Raw genomic sequence first — 15,687 nt, forward strand, 5'->3', positions numbered from 1 at the left:
GAAATAGCGGGAATAGGAAAACAAGAGAGTATAGTAAGAATGAGAAAGGCTAGTATAAGAGTAAAATGTGCTGCCGGTAAGGGTAAAACACAGCCAGAGCAGCCTTTCCGGGGAGATAGGGAGATACAAGTTAAAGCACAACAAAGAACGATTAAAGCACAGCATGTAAATACTAGAAGACGAACCTTAAGAAGTGCCACGGCCTGCTCAGCTTCAGGGCCTGACCTGACTGGGCCAGTGGGAGTGAAGAAATGACAGCGCACATACGGAAAGGCCGGGACTGCATGCACTGAGCGCGCTGATGGAGCGCACTCGAGAGGTAACCCCGGCAACCAGCAGGTCCTTACTGATACCTGAATCAGGGAGGAAGGCTTCTGTGTGCAGCTGAACAAGGAGGCAGCCTGATGCAGTCTCAGTATGAGGTCTCTGTGGGGAGCAGGCTCTAAATACAGGGAGGGAGGGAGAAGCTGCAGTCACTGTGTTCCTTATATATGGTTGGTGCTGCACACAAGCCAGGGGCAGGGGCGCCTTTCGTGTTGGAGGCCCTGGAGTCCTTGACATGGCTGTGTGCATGCCAACCACACACACTTCTTCCACTCGGTACACAGTCATTCAGGGATTTTTTTCTTTTGATGTCCCAGAAAAAAAATTAAGTAGAAACTATTATGAACCCAGTCAGTATTTCTTCCCAGTTGACATTATTTGGCTTCTCTTGTCCTTTGTCTCTATGGGTGGGAGGGAAGGCTGCTTCTTCTAGTGATTCACAAAGTCAAGTGTGTCCTTTGAGGATTTCTGCAACTGAGACAGACAGACTGCCAGAACTCCCCAGGCTGTATCTCCAGCCTGCAAGTATGACCTTGTCTCTGGTATTTTAAGCACCTTTACAAAAATGTAACTCTCTGTGACTCAGGCTCTGTGCAGGTATGGAAGCCTGCCAGCCTGCTTACCTGTGCCATAGCCATGGGAATAATGCACCAGGTTCCTTCTCCTTCTTCCTGTGGTTCTGTGCAGCCTGCCTGGGCATCAGCCAGATGGCTGGGTGGGAACTCTCTGCTGACTAGCACCTCTGCCCACAGTGAACATTTCTTAGCTTTAGGCTACAGTGCCACACTTGTCCCACCGTCTCTGTCACCTGTCTGTCTGATCTTGCATGCTGTATGGTGCGTCCTCCTCATACCTTTCCATAATTTCAGTCATCTGTAATTCCTACAGTGCTGGTGAGAACACACGTGTAGCTGAACCTTGTTTGGACTGCGTCCATGATCATAGCGGAGAGGGTGGCAGTAGGCAGGCAGTTACGGCACTGGCGCAGGAGCTGAGAACTTACATCAGATCTTCAAGCCCGTGGAAGGGATTGGAAAAGAGAAAACTAACTGGGGCTAAGTTGGCTTCTGAATCCTTAAGACCTACGTAGTAGCACACCTCCTCCTGCAAAGCCACACTTCCTGGTTTAGGTGCTAGTCTATTACTGTGGAAAGATACCATGGAAGCTTATATAAGGAAGCATTTAATTGGGGGCTGACTTACAGTTCAGAGGTTGAGTCAGTGATCATCATGGCAGGAAGCATGGCGGCAAGAAGGCAGGCATGGCGTTGGAGCAGTAGCTGAGAGCTTTACATCTGACCCACAAGCAGAAGACAGACAGAGAGACTGGGCCTTTGAGGTTTCAAAGTAACACACTTTCTCCAACAAGATCACACCTCCTGCAGGGCAGTGGTGGTGCATGCCTTTAATCCCAACACTTGGGAGGCAGACGCTGGAGGATTTCTGAGTTCGAGGCCAGCCTGGTCTACAGAGTGAGTTCTAGGACAGCCAGGGCTACACAGAGAATCCCTGTCTCGGGTGTGTGTGTGTGTGTGTGTGTGTGTGTGTGTGTGTGTGTGTGTGTGTGTGGGTGTGGGTGTAGGGGAGATGTGGGGGGGAGATCACACCTCCTCCTCCTTCCTAAACAGATTCTCAACTAGGAACTAAACATTCACCTATATGAGCCTAAGGAGCCATTCTTATTGAAACCACCACTCTTTCTTTCTGCATTACAAGATTATGAACGCTTTGAGACCATATAGTCTCCATATAGTCCGAGAAACGACCTTAGTGACTTCTGTAGTTGTGTAAGAATTGTTGAGCTGCATCGTCACTTTCGTCCTCACACCCTTTTACACACTGGCATTGGTGAGATCCCTGGAACCAATGTGCAGCTTCTTTGTTAGTCTCTGGGATTATAGTACCTGTGGACTTGCTGAACCTCATGAGGAGAAAGTAGCCTCAGATTATAGTTATTCATCATAGCAAACCATCACTTCTCTTCACTGCCCTAGGGAAATATAACTTTTCAAAGTTAATTTTTATTTTATCTTGTTCATCTGTATGCACATATGAGAGTACAACTGTGTTCTGCCCCTCACACGGAGATCAGTCTCTGTTGCAGAGAGCATCAGTCCCCACCCAGGACAGAGTAGCTAGTACTCATGGTTAACTGTAATGAGTGAGGCTACTGTTTCTTTATGCATTCCTGCTTAGTTTTCATTTCTTCTTGCTTTTCTTGTTAAAAAACACATTCCCATAAACAGAGGCACAAGGTCATGGAGGCTGCTGCTGTTCTGAGATTTTATGTGTGGTAGGCAGACATGACATATGTCCCAGACCCCGTCTAAACTTTGCTTGTAATTGACAAGTAATTGACTAAGCAGGTAGTGCCATGCTCGGAGGCACTGAACATAGTTCTGACTGCACTGAGATGTCTGCTCTCTAGACAAGCAGAAGTCTGATGCCTCAGGCGTCGGAAGCTTGCTTCCTCCGAGGTCACACTTCAAGATAGTTGCTCTTAAAAGTAAAAATGGTTCATATATTGAAAAGTCAATCCAATTTTCTCTACTCTTATTTTATGTAATTTTGTAATTTATTCTACTTGTCACAAATCTTTTAAAGGCAAAACACCTATTTATCCTGCTAGAAAAACAAGTGTTAAACATCAAATGTATAAGTAAGCTTGGCACATTTTACAGTGCTGGTTGCTAAGTTAGTGACACTTAGATGGTTTCATTTTGCTGGAATATGAGGGGAACAGCCTTCGTGACTGAGCCTTTGTTTCAGACTTGGAGTCTTCGCAAAGCAGCCAGTCTGCCAGTTACTCTCCACAGCCGACCGAGAGCACGTTCAGCTCCAGTTCTGACTTGGTAAGTCACGCCTTTTTGGCTTATTAATGAATGATATATTAATTTCACATTGTTTTTGTCTCTTTTTACTTTAAGAAGAGTTGACCCAGCAAGAGAAATAAAAATTATACCAACAAAAGTGATTTCAAAGTTAAAAAAATAAGAACTTTTAAAATGTAATATTAGAAAAATGTAAACAAAAAAGTAAAACCAACTGTTTGACCAAGTATTAGTGATTTCCATTTACAAAATAAATAATTATTTGCAAAAGTTTATCAAGATATATATAAATATACATATACTTGTGTATATATATCTCCATGATGTAACATAAAATATATACAGATAAACACAATATATCATTATTTTAAATGTTTTTTAAGAATTTACAATAATTTGAAATATAGAATAAACAAATAAACATTAAAATATACTCTTGAGGCTTATAAAATGAGGTAAACTACTCAGTGTTGTCAAAGACTGAAATCTTAGTAGAGTGACATGTTATATTCTGAGTGGAAAATGGCACACTTCTGATAACCCGTGATTGACTGAAAGTCTCTCCTCCCCGCTTCACTCCGCGTCCTCATTTCTCCTGCCTCTGGCTTCTGCTGTGCCATTCAGTGACTGCTGGATTGCTCGACTGGCCTAGACTCTGTTCTCTCACTTTGATTACAAAAGCAGCTTAGAAGACAGTGATTGTTTGGCTTAAATGTCCTGATTCTAGTTGATCTCTGAGGGAAGTGAGTCTAGGCACTCAGGCTGAAGCAGACAGGAACCATGGAGGAATGCTGCTCACAGGTTTGCTCTGCTCAGCCTGCTTTCTTATACAACCAGGGCCTCTGTCCAGGGGTGGCCCCACCGTCAGTGTGTTATCCTGCCAGCCACATCCATCATTAATCAAGACAAAATACATAGAATTGCCCACAAACAACCAGGTGGAGACATTTCTCTTACTATTTCCTCTTCCCATGAGGTAAACTACTCTAGTAGTTTGTGACTCTAGTTTGTGTTAAGTTAGGTAACTAGTCAGCATGCATACTTTTCAGCCTCCAGTTTATAACAGTGTATTGACTAGGGTCTTGTATAGGACTCTCTGTTGTCTCCTGTTGTAAAGCTGCAATGATGTCACACATTGTGTGTTGTGCGGTTGTGAAGCATCAAGGCTTTAACTCTGATCTTTATTTAAGTGTTCTTTTGGATAGTTCTTTCATAGTTAAGAGAACCTCTACCCTTTCATATTTCAAACTGATTTCTCTTTTGAGCTTTTTGGTATTTCCTATATCCATAGACACCTTTGAAGTATATCCAAGTGTTCTTTCAGAAGCCGCGAGCCACTCACCTGGTCAGTCGCAGTCTCCTGCTTCTCAGCCTCTCTCACTGCAGCCTCCCCTACTCCACCTCCAGCTTGTCCTTGCATGGTTAGCTTTGCTCTTCAATAGATCTTAGGATTTTGATTTTGCCCCAACTTCCTCTCTGAGTAGCAAAGATCATGACTTGGAGAACACTGGTTCAGTCATGTTCCTCTCATTTAGTAGGTTTCTATTGTATTACCCCATCCAAATGATTTACAGCCTCTCCTGATCCTGATCTTCCTTATCCTGATCTATACACACTAGTTTGGCGGTTTTTCCTCTGCTTTGGTTTGATGAGGTCCCCGTTCACAATGTTGGCCCTAATTCCTGAGCAAATGGAACCCTGTCCGTCGTCTGTCCCTCCCCTGTCCATCATCTGTCCCTCCACCTGTAGCATGCAGTGCACTGCCCTTCCCTTTGCCATGTCCCACTGAGGGCTTCAATCCATTCTTGTGTGTATCCTCTGCTTCTGGGGTCCCACCTGTCACTTTGCAGTGAGGTGACTCCACCGTCTAAGTGAGGCCTCAGATGTTTGCCGAGAGCTTCATGCTTTGTCTTCTTAATGCCTTTCTTATTTTTTCAGGTGTGTGATTGATGAATTTTATTTTTATCTGTGTGATTATGTCTGAGAGTGAGGCAGCAGTCTTCTTCCCCGTGAGTGCAGACGCCGCTCACGTTGAATGGACAGGACTTGCTCTGTGCAGTTTGTACTCAGCCAACCCGTTACATTTCTTGGTTATTTTTGCTGCCTGATTTCAGTCAGCTAAAGCCTAGATCTTGTTTTAGTTTTTAGTCATTCAAACTTTGTCTCTCTGCTTTCCAGCTTGAGTAGTCAATATGTATTATATTTTTCTTCACCATGGGACTAATTGAAATACTAGCTTCATACATTTTGGCAAGCATTCTTCTACTGAACTACAATCACAGCAAACAAACCATTTTAATTACAATATCCATATGGTAGTTTCATTAACTTTTATAAATTACTTATAAAGTTGAGAAATGAAAGTCAACAAAGTTTGTCCCTTTACATAACAATTGCAGTATCTATTGTAACCACTTACTTTCCAGTTAACTGACACCCTCATTTTCTCCTTAAGGTATTGTGTCTTTTGTGGGATGGATATAATAACAGTTATATAACTGAAATATTTCACTTAAGGATCCAGTGAGTGAACAAGGTTACACTTAATACAGCTCCCTGGCAACAAGTGACTTCTCTGTCCTTTACAAGTAGTTGAAGAATGTTGTGGGGTAATTAAACCTGGGTGACAGTCTGAGAAGAAGACATGATAGCTTTTCTCTTTTGCATTTTTATTGCAGTGGCTCTCGTTATTATAACTATTTAAATAAAAGATTAGTCAAAGGTTCTCCCACAGCATCCTGGGAGCCGTGGGAGAGCTTCTGACTGATCTTTGAAGTTCTGTCTGCTTTGAGCTGTAACCTTTCAAGCTCTCTTCAGTTTTCACAGATTTCCTAGACTGAATTTAAAGGCTGATTTGAAATGGCCAGTTTTTAATTTACCATAGATTTCTTTAATTTCTCTTAGATATCCGAAGATGAAGATCAGATACAACAGAAAATTGAAGATTCAAACAAGAAAGCCACAGAAACAACTGATCATTGTGGCCTAGAAAAGATGGAAGATCATTTAGATGACATATCTCTGAAAGACTGTGCCAAAGTTCATGAGCAGAATCATAAATTTCACCAGTCCTTAGAGAAAAATAATACTGACTCGTTTCCAGAGTCTCAGTGCACTTCAGAGCACACACCACAAAACAAACGCCCTGATACCTGCCTGCTTCGGGCGGGGAGATGTGATGTGGGTGTACAGACAGAGGGAGCACCCATCGTGGGGAACACAGCAGACACTGCTGTGCAGTGCACCATCATTGCATGGTGCTCGTGTAAGGGTAGTCCCAGCACTGATACAGAAGAGGAGTCCCCCCATCCTGAGGCTGGCAGCCACGCTGAAGATAAGAGGGCAGATACCACTGGAGGGCAGGGAACGCCTGTGAGTAACTCCCTCAGCTAAAGTCTCCAACTAGGAAGTAGTGTTTCATTTAACCTTGGCAGGCAAAAGGAAATGTCCAGACCTTCATTAACATAATATGTAATGAGAAAATGAGGGTGGACCTAAAGGGGTGGGGGTTCTAAGTACTGTTGTTTCTATACAATATTAATATTTATGTATTTCATAGTTCTATAATAGTCTTATCTTAGTCAGGGTTTCTATTCCTGCACAAACCTCATGACCAAGAAGCAAGTTGGGGAGGAAAGGGTTTATTCAGCTTACACTTCCACACTGCTGTTCATCACTAAAGGAAGTCAGGGCTGGAACTCAAGCAGGTCAGGAAGCAGGAGCTGATGCAGAGGCCATGGAGGGATGTTCCTTACTGGCTTGCTTCCCCTGGCTTGCTCAGATTGCCTTCTTATAGAACCCAAGAGCACCAGCCCAGAGATAGCGCCACCCACAAGGGGCCCTCCCATCCTCCCACCCTTGATCACTAATTGAGAAAATGCCCCACAGCTGGATCTCATGGAGGCATTTCCTCAGGGGAGGCTCCTTTCTCTGTGATAACTTCAGCTTGTGTCAAGTTGACACACAAAACTTGCCTGTACAAGCCTTACTCATAGAAAATTTGCACACATACATACATATATGTAATTTGCCATTCTTGTTATATATGTTGCCATTCTCATGTTTACTTGTCTTTATTTGAATTAAAAATAAACAGTTACTTATTTCTTTTGGTAATTATTTTAAACTGTAAGACTTGGGGAGTCTTAACTTTACCGGAGACACCCTGAGTATACAACGTGGAGACAGGAATTGATGCAAAAAGCAACAGAAATTTTATTCAAACCAGCATGCTGGGGTCGCCCTGCACATGGGGAGAGAACGACCACGTGCAGCGGGCTGCGCAGGACTTTTATACAGTCCTCACGGCAGCCGCCATTAGGCACAATGTGATTGAAGGAACAGTGTTACCATTAAACTAATTGGTTGTTAGGGGATGAGGTAGGTGGCCAACGGCCTTGGAATAACTCTGGGCCTCCCCTAGCTGCAGGGACCTCCCTGTGTTCTGAGGAATGTAATTTAGCCTCTCCCTTCTGTGACCTTTCCAAAGTTCCTGAGCTAACCCTTTCAAAACCTTGTAGTTATATCGTACGACAGATGTGATCTTTAGACCTTCACGCTCTCTCCCACCTCTCCCAAATCCACTCCCCTTTCGGATCCAGAGCTCTGTACAGAGCACCAGTGCAGTCTCCCTTCTTCTCTGCCCCCATCTTCAGATCTCCTACAGCCTTGCTCACCACACCATCCTTGTGTCTCAGCATCTGCCTGCCTCAGGCACTCCCTGGGAAACTCTGGGCAACACAGGCCCGGGGAGCAAACAGGCCGGGGGAGCAAACAGGCCAGAGGACCAAGTAGGTGATCTTCATATCTTCATGTGCCTTCCTTTTCTCCAAATCTGATCCCCCAGCCTCATCTCTATCTTTGTAGCAAAACTATCAGCTGTGGACGCCCCTCTCTCGGCCCACATTTCCAGGAGACTATGCAGATCATAGTGGCACAACCTGATTTCCTTACTCTTATGATCCTCTGTTCCTCCTCGCAAGCCCATCTCTAATATTAAGCCCAGTTTCTAATACTAAGAAACACAGTCTAACTGGGACACCCCAGTGGCCACACCTATCAGAATCTCAGAAGCATTCCATACCAGACAACCCACAACCATCACTACACTGTCCTGAGAACCAGAGAGGTCAACAGGAACTAAGGAACAAAATACCAACCTAACAAAGACAAGACAGATAGTAAGACCTAGATTCATAATCATCCAAAACCCAGATGCCTAGACACCAGCATAAAAACACAACCAATAATATCCAGGACAATGTCTCTACTAGAGCCCAGCAACCCTACTACATACAGTAGGCCCTGAGAAATATGGCTGACACACAGACAAGGACTTCAAAATAGCCCTTTTGAATATGTTAGAGGTCCTTAAAGAGAAAATGAACAAATCTACTAATAAAACCTATGAAAATACAGACAGTGGAACAAAATGAAGAAAACAGTTCAAGTCTTGCAAGTAGAAATAGAATCAACAAAGAAAACCCAAAGTGAGGAAAATCTGGAAATGAAATTTTAAGAACTCAAATAGGAGTCAGGGTGTCAAACTTCAAAAGAATACATAAGATGGAAAACAGAATCTCAGACACTGAAGACAAGGTGGAAGAAATAGATACCTTGGTCAAGGGAAAATGTTGTATTGAAAAAACAAACAAACAAACCCTCAAGCAAAAAACATCCATGGAACACCATGAAAAGACCAAATCAACAAATAATAGTAATAGAAGAAGAAGAAGAAACCCAGGCCAAAGGGACAGAAATTCTCTTCAACAAAATCATAAAAATTCCCCAACCTGAAGAAGGAGATGCCAGGCTGGGCAGTGGTGGCACACACCTTTAATCCCAGCATTCGGGAGGCAGAGGCAGGCAGATTTCTGAGTTCAAGGCCAGCCTGGTCTACAGAGTAAGTTCCAGGATAGCCAGGGCTACACAGAAAAACCCTGTGTCGGACACCCCCCCCCCTGAAAAAGGAGGTACCTTTCAAGCTACAAGAAGCACATATAGAACACTAATAGACTGGGCCAGAAAGGAAATTCCCCATGACACATCAATCATAATCAAAACACCAAGTATATATTTAAAAGAATATTAAAAGCTTTAAGGGGAAAAATGTCCAAATAGAATGGAATGCAGACCGACTAGTATAACACCTGACTTCTCAATGAAGACTAAAAACCAGAGAGGCTTGGTAGGATGTACTACAACTTTTTACTTTTATAAAATTATTTTTACAGTCCAGTAGTTACCCCCCTCCTGGTCTATCCTCCCACAATACCTCATCCCATTCTTCCTCTCACCCGTCTCCAAGAGGATGCCCCACTACCCCAACCCCTGCCAGGCCTCCCTACTCCCTGGGGCCTCAAATCTCTAGAGGGTTAGGAGCATCTTCTCTCACTGAGGCCAGACCAGGAAGTATATGTGTCAGGGGCCTCAGACCAGCTCGTGTATGCTACCTGGTTGGTGGCTCAGAGTCTGAGAGATCTTGGGGCTCCAGGTTTGTTGAGACTGCTGGTTTTCCTATGGGGTTGCTCTCCTCCTCAGCTTCTTCCAGCCTTTCCCTAATTCAACCAAAGGGGTCCCTGACTGCAGTCAATTGGTTAGGTGTAAGTATCTGCACCTGTCTCAGTCGGTTGCTTGTTGGGCCTCCCAGAGGGCAGCCATGCTAGGCTTCTGTCTGTAAGCACACCGGAGCATCAGTAGTAGTGTCAGGTCTTGGGAACTCTCCTTGAGATGGATCTCAAGTTGGGCTGGTCACTGGACTGCCTTTCCCTCAGTCTCTTTTTCATTTTTGTCACTGGAGTTCTTTTAGACAGGAACAATTTTGGGTCAGAGTTTTTGACTACAGAATAGCAACCCCATCCCTCTACTTTATGCCCAGCCTTTCTACTGAAGGTGGAGTCTACAAGTTCCTTCTCCCCAGTGTTGGGCATTTCATCTAAGGTCCATCCCTTTGAGTCCTGAAAGTCTCTCAACTTCCAGGTCTCTAGTACTTTCTAGAGGGATTTCCCCCCTTCCCCCCTCCCTCCCACCCCCCACCCCACCCCCTTCCCCGAGGTTCCATTCATTCTGCTGGCCCTCAGGGATTCTTTCCTGCCCCCCATACCTTGATCATGTTCCCCTTTTTCCCATCCCCCTCCCTTCTCCCACCCAGCTTCTTCCCTCCCTCTTCCTCCTGTGATATTTGATGAGATCACAAATGCCAGCCCAGACTACAATACCCAGAAAAAATTTCCATCACAATAGATGGAGTAAAAAAAAAAAAGCCAGAGAGATTCCTTGATAAAACCAACTTTAAGCAAACACAGCCCCGCCAAAAGCACTGAAAGGAAAACTTTAACCTGAAGAAGCTAACCATACTGAACAAAACACAAAAAATAGTTATCAGACCAGAAAATCAGAAGAAGGAGGGGGCATACATCAATACAATAGCATAATGGGACTCAACAAACACTGCTCATTGATAACTCTCAATATCAATGGTCTCAATTCCCCAATAAAAAGACACAGACTAATGAAATGGTTTTGAAAACAGAATTCATTCTTCTGCTGTATCCAAGAAACACATCTTCCACTTCTCTTTCTCTTCCATCTCTCCACAATGTACTTACACACTGTAGTGACTCCTGCTGCAGGGTGGGCCATGTGGTAGCTTCTGGGTGTCATCCATCAATCACCTTTTCTAACATTAAATGAGGATACTTTACTCAGAGAAAGCCTTCTTGAAGTCACACTTCCAAATATGTCACTATGGGAGGAAAAGGCCCATCTATCATTCTTAATAGAATTCTCTTTGAGGAGCAGAAAGCAGATCTAGTCTTGTGGGTTGCAGGAGTGATTATGCTTTCCAAGTGTTCTCTGTGTGTACTCTAAAACAATGTCATGGTGTATTTCCTTCTGCAAAGAGATAGGATATTCTTTTCCGGTAGAATTTGGGTGGAAACTGTTTTCTGACTTTTGACTCTGAAATGTGAATGAGGCATTGTGCTAGTTTTGAGAGTAGGATTCCGGAGCACTTATGGGCATCTTTTCTTTTCTTTTGGATTCTATTCCAGCTGTCATACCTAAGCTTGAACAAGCAATCTGAAAGATTAGAGCCACTATTCCCCACAGTAGCCATCGACTATCTGACAAAAACCCATCCATTATCCAGCATGAAACACTTCATTCAAGTTGTTGGTCAGGGTTGTGGTGTTTTGAATTGAGAATGCCCCTCATAGGCTCATAAATTTGAATACATGCTTCCCTGTTAGTGAAACTGTTTAGGAAGGACTAGGTATTGCCCTGATGGAGAGGGTGTGCTGCCAGGCATGAACTCTGAAGTCTCACAAGTCTTATGCCTTCACAAACTTGTTCTGTCTCTTTCTTACAGCCTGAGATGCGATAGACATATCACATTCCCTAGAATTTATCAAAATAACAGGGAACAGATATCCATTTTAACTGAATGTTGCAAATTTTGAATTTTTGGGTCTATCTTTTGATTTTGAAGAGACATTTGCAAATAATGCAGTACAGTTTTATCTATTTAGAAAATACATTTTTTTTTCTATTTTTAGTCAGTTTTTTCCCTGTTTAAAAATCCATCTCCATGAGGAAATTTGACTTCTTATGTATAAACTACAATTTAATTTTTATAAGTAGCATGCATAATCTCTTCATGAATGCTTATCTAACATGTATTAGATCTTAGTCTCAATCCACAGGACTCTTTCTTACTAAAATATAGTTTACTCATATTATATATGTTAATATACATATGACACACTAAAAGGCAAGCACCACCAAAAAATATTTTAAAATCAGAGAATATGAATCAGAGCCAGAATGCAATAAGGCAGACAGACAGGTTGGAATGACAAAATTTAGAATGTAAAATACTTATTATTACTAATATGCAGAGAGTTATGACAGAAAGAATAGACAAACTGTGACAGTGGTCAAGACATAAGCAAAAAGATGGGAAATTTTGAGAATGTCTGCAATGATGGTGTTTAAAACCACCATCACAGAAATTAAGAATGTCTTTGGTGGACACAACAGCAGACAGGACACAGAGTATTTAAGAACCTGTGAGCTTGGAACTTCCAAGCAAAACAGAAAAGGAAAACGGACTGAGGAACACAGGACAAAATATCTGGGAGGCGTGGGGGCAAGGATGAGGGGTTTACTGCATCAACAACAGGAAGCCATAAGAAGGAGCAAGAAAGAACTGAAGAAGTATTTGAAGGAATAAGGACTTTGTATGTCCCAATGTCACACAAAACAAGCCACAAAACACAGAGAACACTAAGCAAGATAAACACAAAACAAACAAAACCCCTGCCTACATTCCAGGCATACCATATTCTAAATGTCAAAATCACAGACAGAGCCAAAGGAAAAGTCATCTGACCATATTGGAATAAAGACTTTTCAGAAGCCATAAAGGCCTAAAAGTAATGGAGAGGGATTTCAGTTGGTTAGAAAAAGTACCAGTGTTTAATTATGTAGAGGTGACATACTTCCCTTCAAAACTGGAGGAAAAAATATTTTCTCGGACAAACAAAACATCAGACATCAGAAACTACTGCCAGTCTCCCTGCTGCCCCAACACTGTTAGCAGAAAGTAAAAGGAAAGTTATGTCGAAAGACAGAAACTTAGTACTACAAAAGTAAAAGGAAAGTTATGTCGAAAGGCAGAAACTTAGTACTACAAAAGGAGACTTAAAGCCATGTAAGGAGTGAATTGGGTAAAGACATACATTTTTTTCATTTTGCTTTTCTAGACTTGTCTCACAAATGAATTCATTTAAAATAATGAGACCTGAGCTGGAGAGATGAGTCATTGGCTAATAACTCTGGTTATTCTTGCAGAAGACCCAGATTTGATTATTAGCTTCCAGAAAGCAGCACAATACCGTCTAGGAAATCCCTACATACCCTTCTGGCCTCTGCAGACACCATGCATACATCCAAGAAAAACGCTAATTTCCATTCAATAAAATAAATAAATTCACATCCAATAATAATAATGAAACCCCCAAAGCACATGTATTGTGCTTCCTTCCCAATCTAATCCCTTAAAGCCTCTTTTCCCTATATCATGGGGTCCTTTTAATTTTCCTGGCCTGTTGCTTCATGGACTTCCATGTACCTATACATAGCTAACAATTAAAAGTTAAGATGCATGCAATAAGAGAACATGCAATATTTGTCTTTCTGGGCCTGGTTTTCCTGACTTCATACAATATTTTTCAGTTCTATTCATTTTCTTCTCCACGGCTGAATGAAAAGTCAGTCAGGTTCCGTGCCGTTTGTTCTCGGTCCCCTCACCTGTCCATAGACATCTAGGTGATTCCACGTCCTTACTATTATGAACGAGCAGCAATAATCACTAATGTGTGAGCATTTCTGCGCTAAGATTTAGGTTTTAGGTATATTCCCAAGAATAATATAGCAGGGCCACATGGTAGTTCTGTGTCTAGCATTTGGAGAGGTCTCAACACCAATTACCACAAAGTCACACCAGTTCGTACTCCTGCCAACAATGCCTAACTCCCCCTTGAAGTTATTCTTCTCTGTAGCTGAATAAAAGTCTGTTGTGTACATGTGCTTGGAGGCTGCCTGGACCAGGGGCATCAACATGACCTCAGATGGCAGCTCAGCCCATGGGCCGTGGCGTGGCATGGTCACAGGCTTTAGTACAGACCACAGATAAACACACAGCCCTTGGTGTAAACACATCGCAGTCATCATTTCAGCCCAGGTGGAACATGGAAGGGATATCTCAGGGTTAGTGACGGAGAAGTGGGCAAATAGCATAAATGGTTGATATCTGCCCAGTTCTAACACTCTATGGCTTATTATAAACATAAAGGTTTTGTGTTCTTTATTCGAGAACATGATCTAAGGTGGAATAGGACTCCCTCCCCCCAAAAAATATTGACTGCAATATTTGGTAGAAAGGACAGTAGCGGGGATGGAAACTTCAGTGCCAAGGGATCTGATTCCCTTTGCTGGCCTCCACAGGCACAAGGCAGCACATGATGGGCATATATACATGTAAGCAAATGCCCAGACACATAGAATTAAAATTAATAAAAAACAACAACAATGTTTTGTTTACAGTTCCCACAGTGTACTCACTGTGTGACCTAGATGCTAAAATCCAAGATGAGAACTGGAGAGTACAAGACAGTGAATTATCTTCACTTTTATTTGATTGTTTTCTTATACAGTTCTGGCACTGACACTTTCTTTTAAAAAAAGATTATAACTTCATGTAAATATTGAAGTTCAATAAAATAACTTAAAAAACATTTCCATGTATATCACTAAATCTCCATAAAATAGACCAAACTTTTGATACAGCATAGGCTAGCATGATTTGGTAAATGGGACAGTGGCAGTTTTCAAGAGATATTCTGTATATCACAGGAATGAGGACTAAACTCCAAGATTTGTCAAGTATTAAACAGTAGATAACATGCACTAGAAAATAAAATACAGTTTAAAATACATACACCTCTAACAGCAAGAAACTCCTGATTGAATAGAGATGTATATTTAGAGTTCCTAAATAGAAATTAGAACATTTATCACAAACAGTACTTTAACATCAAGAGAGACATAGTACAGGAGCCACCAGAGAATCTGGACATGTATATAGGTCATAAATTTCTACTTTGGCTAGAGTTAATATTATATTGTCTAAACTTTAAGTGAAATGGGATGTTGAATTTAGCAAAATCTTAAAACTTTATAAAGTATTGATTCATAAGTTTGAGTACTGATTATCTGCACAGTCCATTTTTTATTTATATGGACATGACAAAAAAATCAATCCTATGAGCCTAAATGTTTAAAATGTGAATATTACCTGTAAACAAATTCAGTGAAGGCTGTTGACCAAAATGCTAAAGTGTTATAGACTGTACTGTACACATATGAAGATTTAGAGAAGTATACCGCTCCGAACTCACAAGCACTTTATGATGATAAAATTCTTCCTCGTACTTCTGACCATGAATATTCATAAAGCAACTCTCTGAAGATTATTGGCACATCTGCATTGTCTTCCCTAGACAGCATACAAGGAAGAGCTGAGCAGTTAGTTAGCTGTTTGGCATTTGCAACTGATTCCTGTTTCCCAAGAAGGCAGCACTACTGATCGCCTTGGAGAACTAAGTGAGCCTTACTGTGCATGAGGCCAGGATTGGTAGCAATTGATAGGCTGAAGGATGTTAAGAATTAACCCAGAGAATAATCCTGAGGCTTTTTATAGGCAGTAGCTACTTTTGACCTGTAATTTTCATCCTTAACTTTGCAGTTTAAGGTAGAATGTAGAATGGTTTTCTAGAGAACATCTACCAGGAGTCCTCTACCTTTGCCCTGGTTGTACCATCTAATCCTTTTGTTTCTAGTTAGGGAAATGGTCTGAACTTGATAACTGAAACTTTACCACACTTGGTCATTACAGAAGACATGGGTAGCGGCTGTCTAAAACACCACTTCACCCCTGTCCCGAGAGGTATGATTATTAACAATACATTGC

General features: G+C 42.0%; 1 protein-coding gene across 1 annotated transcript in view; it reads left to right on the plus strand.

The window, feature by feature from the left end:
- The window catches only part of C17H12orf40 (chromosome 17 C12orf40 homolog), a 52,114-nt gene that overhangs the window by 34,203 nt on the left and 2,224 nt on the right, over nt 1-15,687 (plus strand). The window contains exons 12-14 of the mRNA XM_052160360.1: nt 3,094-3,176; nt 6,060-6,527; nt 7,811-7,949. Coding sequence (XP_052016320.1) covers nt 3,094-3,176; nt 6,060-6,527; nt 7,811-7,949 — 690 coding nt within the window. The remainder of the gene's footprint in view (nt 1-3,093; nt 3,177-6,059; nt 6,528-7,810; nt 7,950-15,687) is intronic.

Source organism: Apodemus sylvaticus, chromosome 17, assembly GCF_947179515.1.
Source record: "Apodemus sylvaticus chromosome 17, mApoSyl1.1, whole genome shotgun sequence".
In the NCBI taxonomy this organism is placed as follows: domain Eukaryota; kingdom Metazoa; phylum Chordata; class Mammalia; order Rodentia; family Muridae; genus Apodemus; species Apodemus sylvaticus.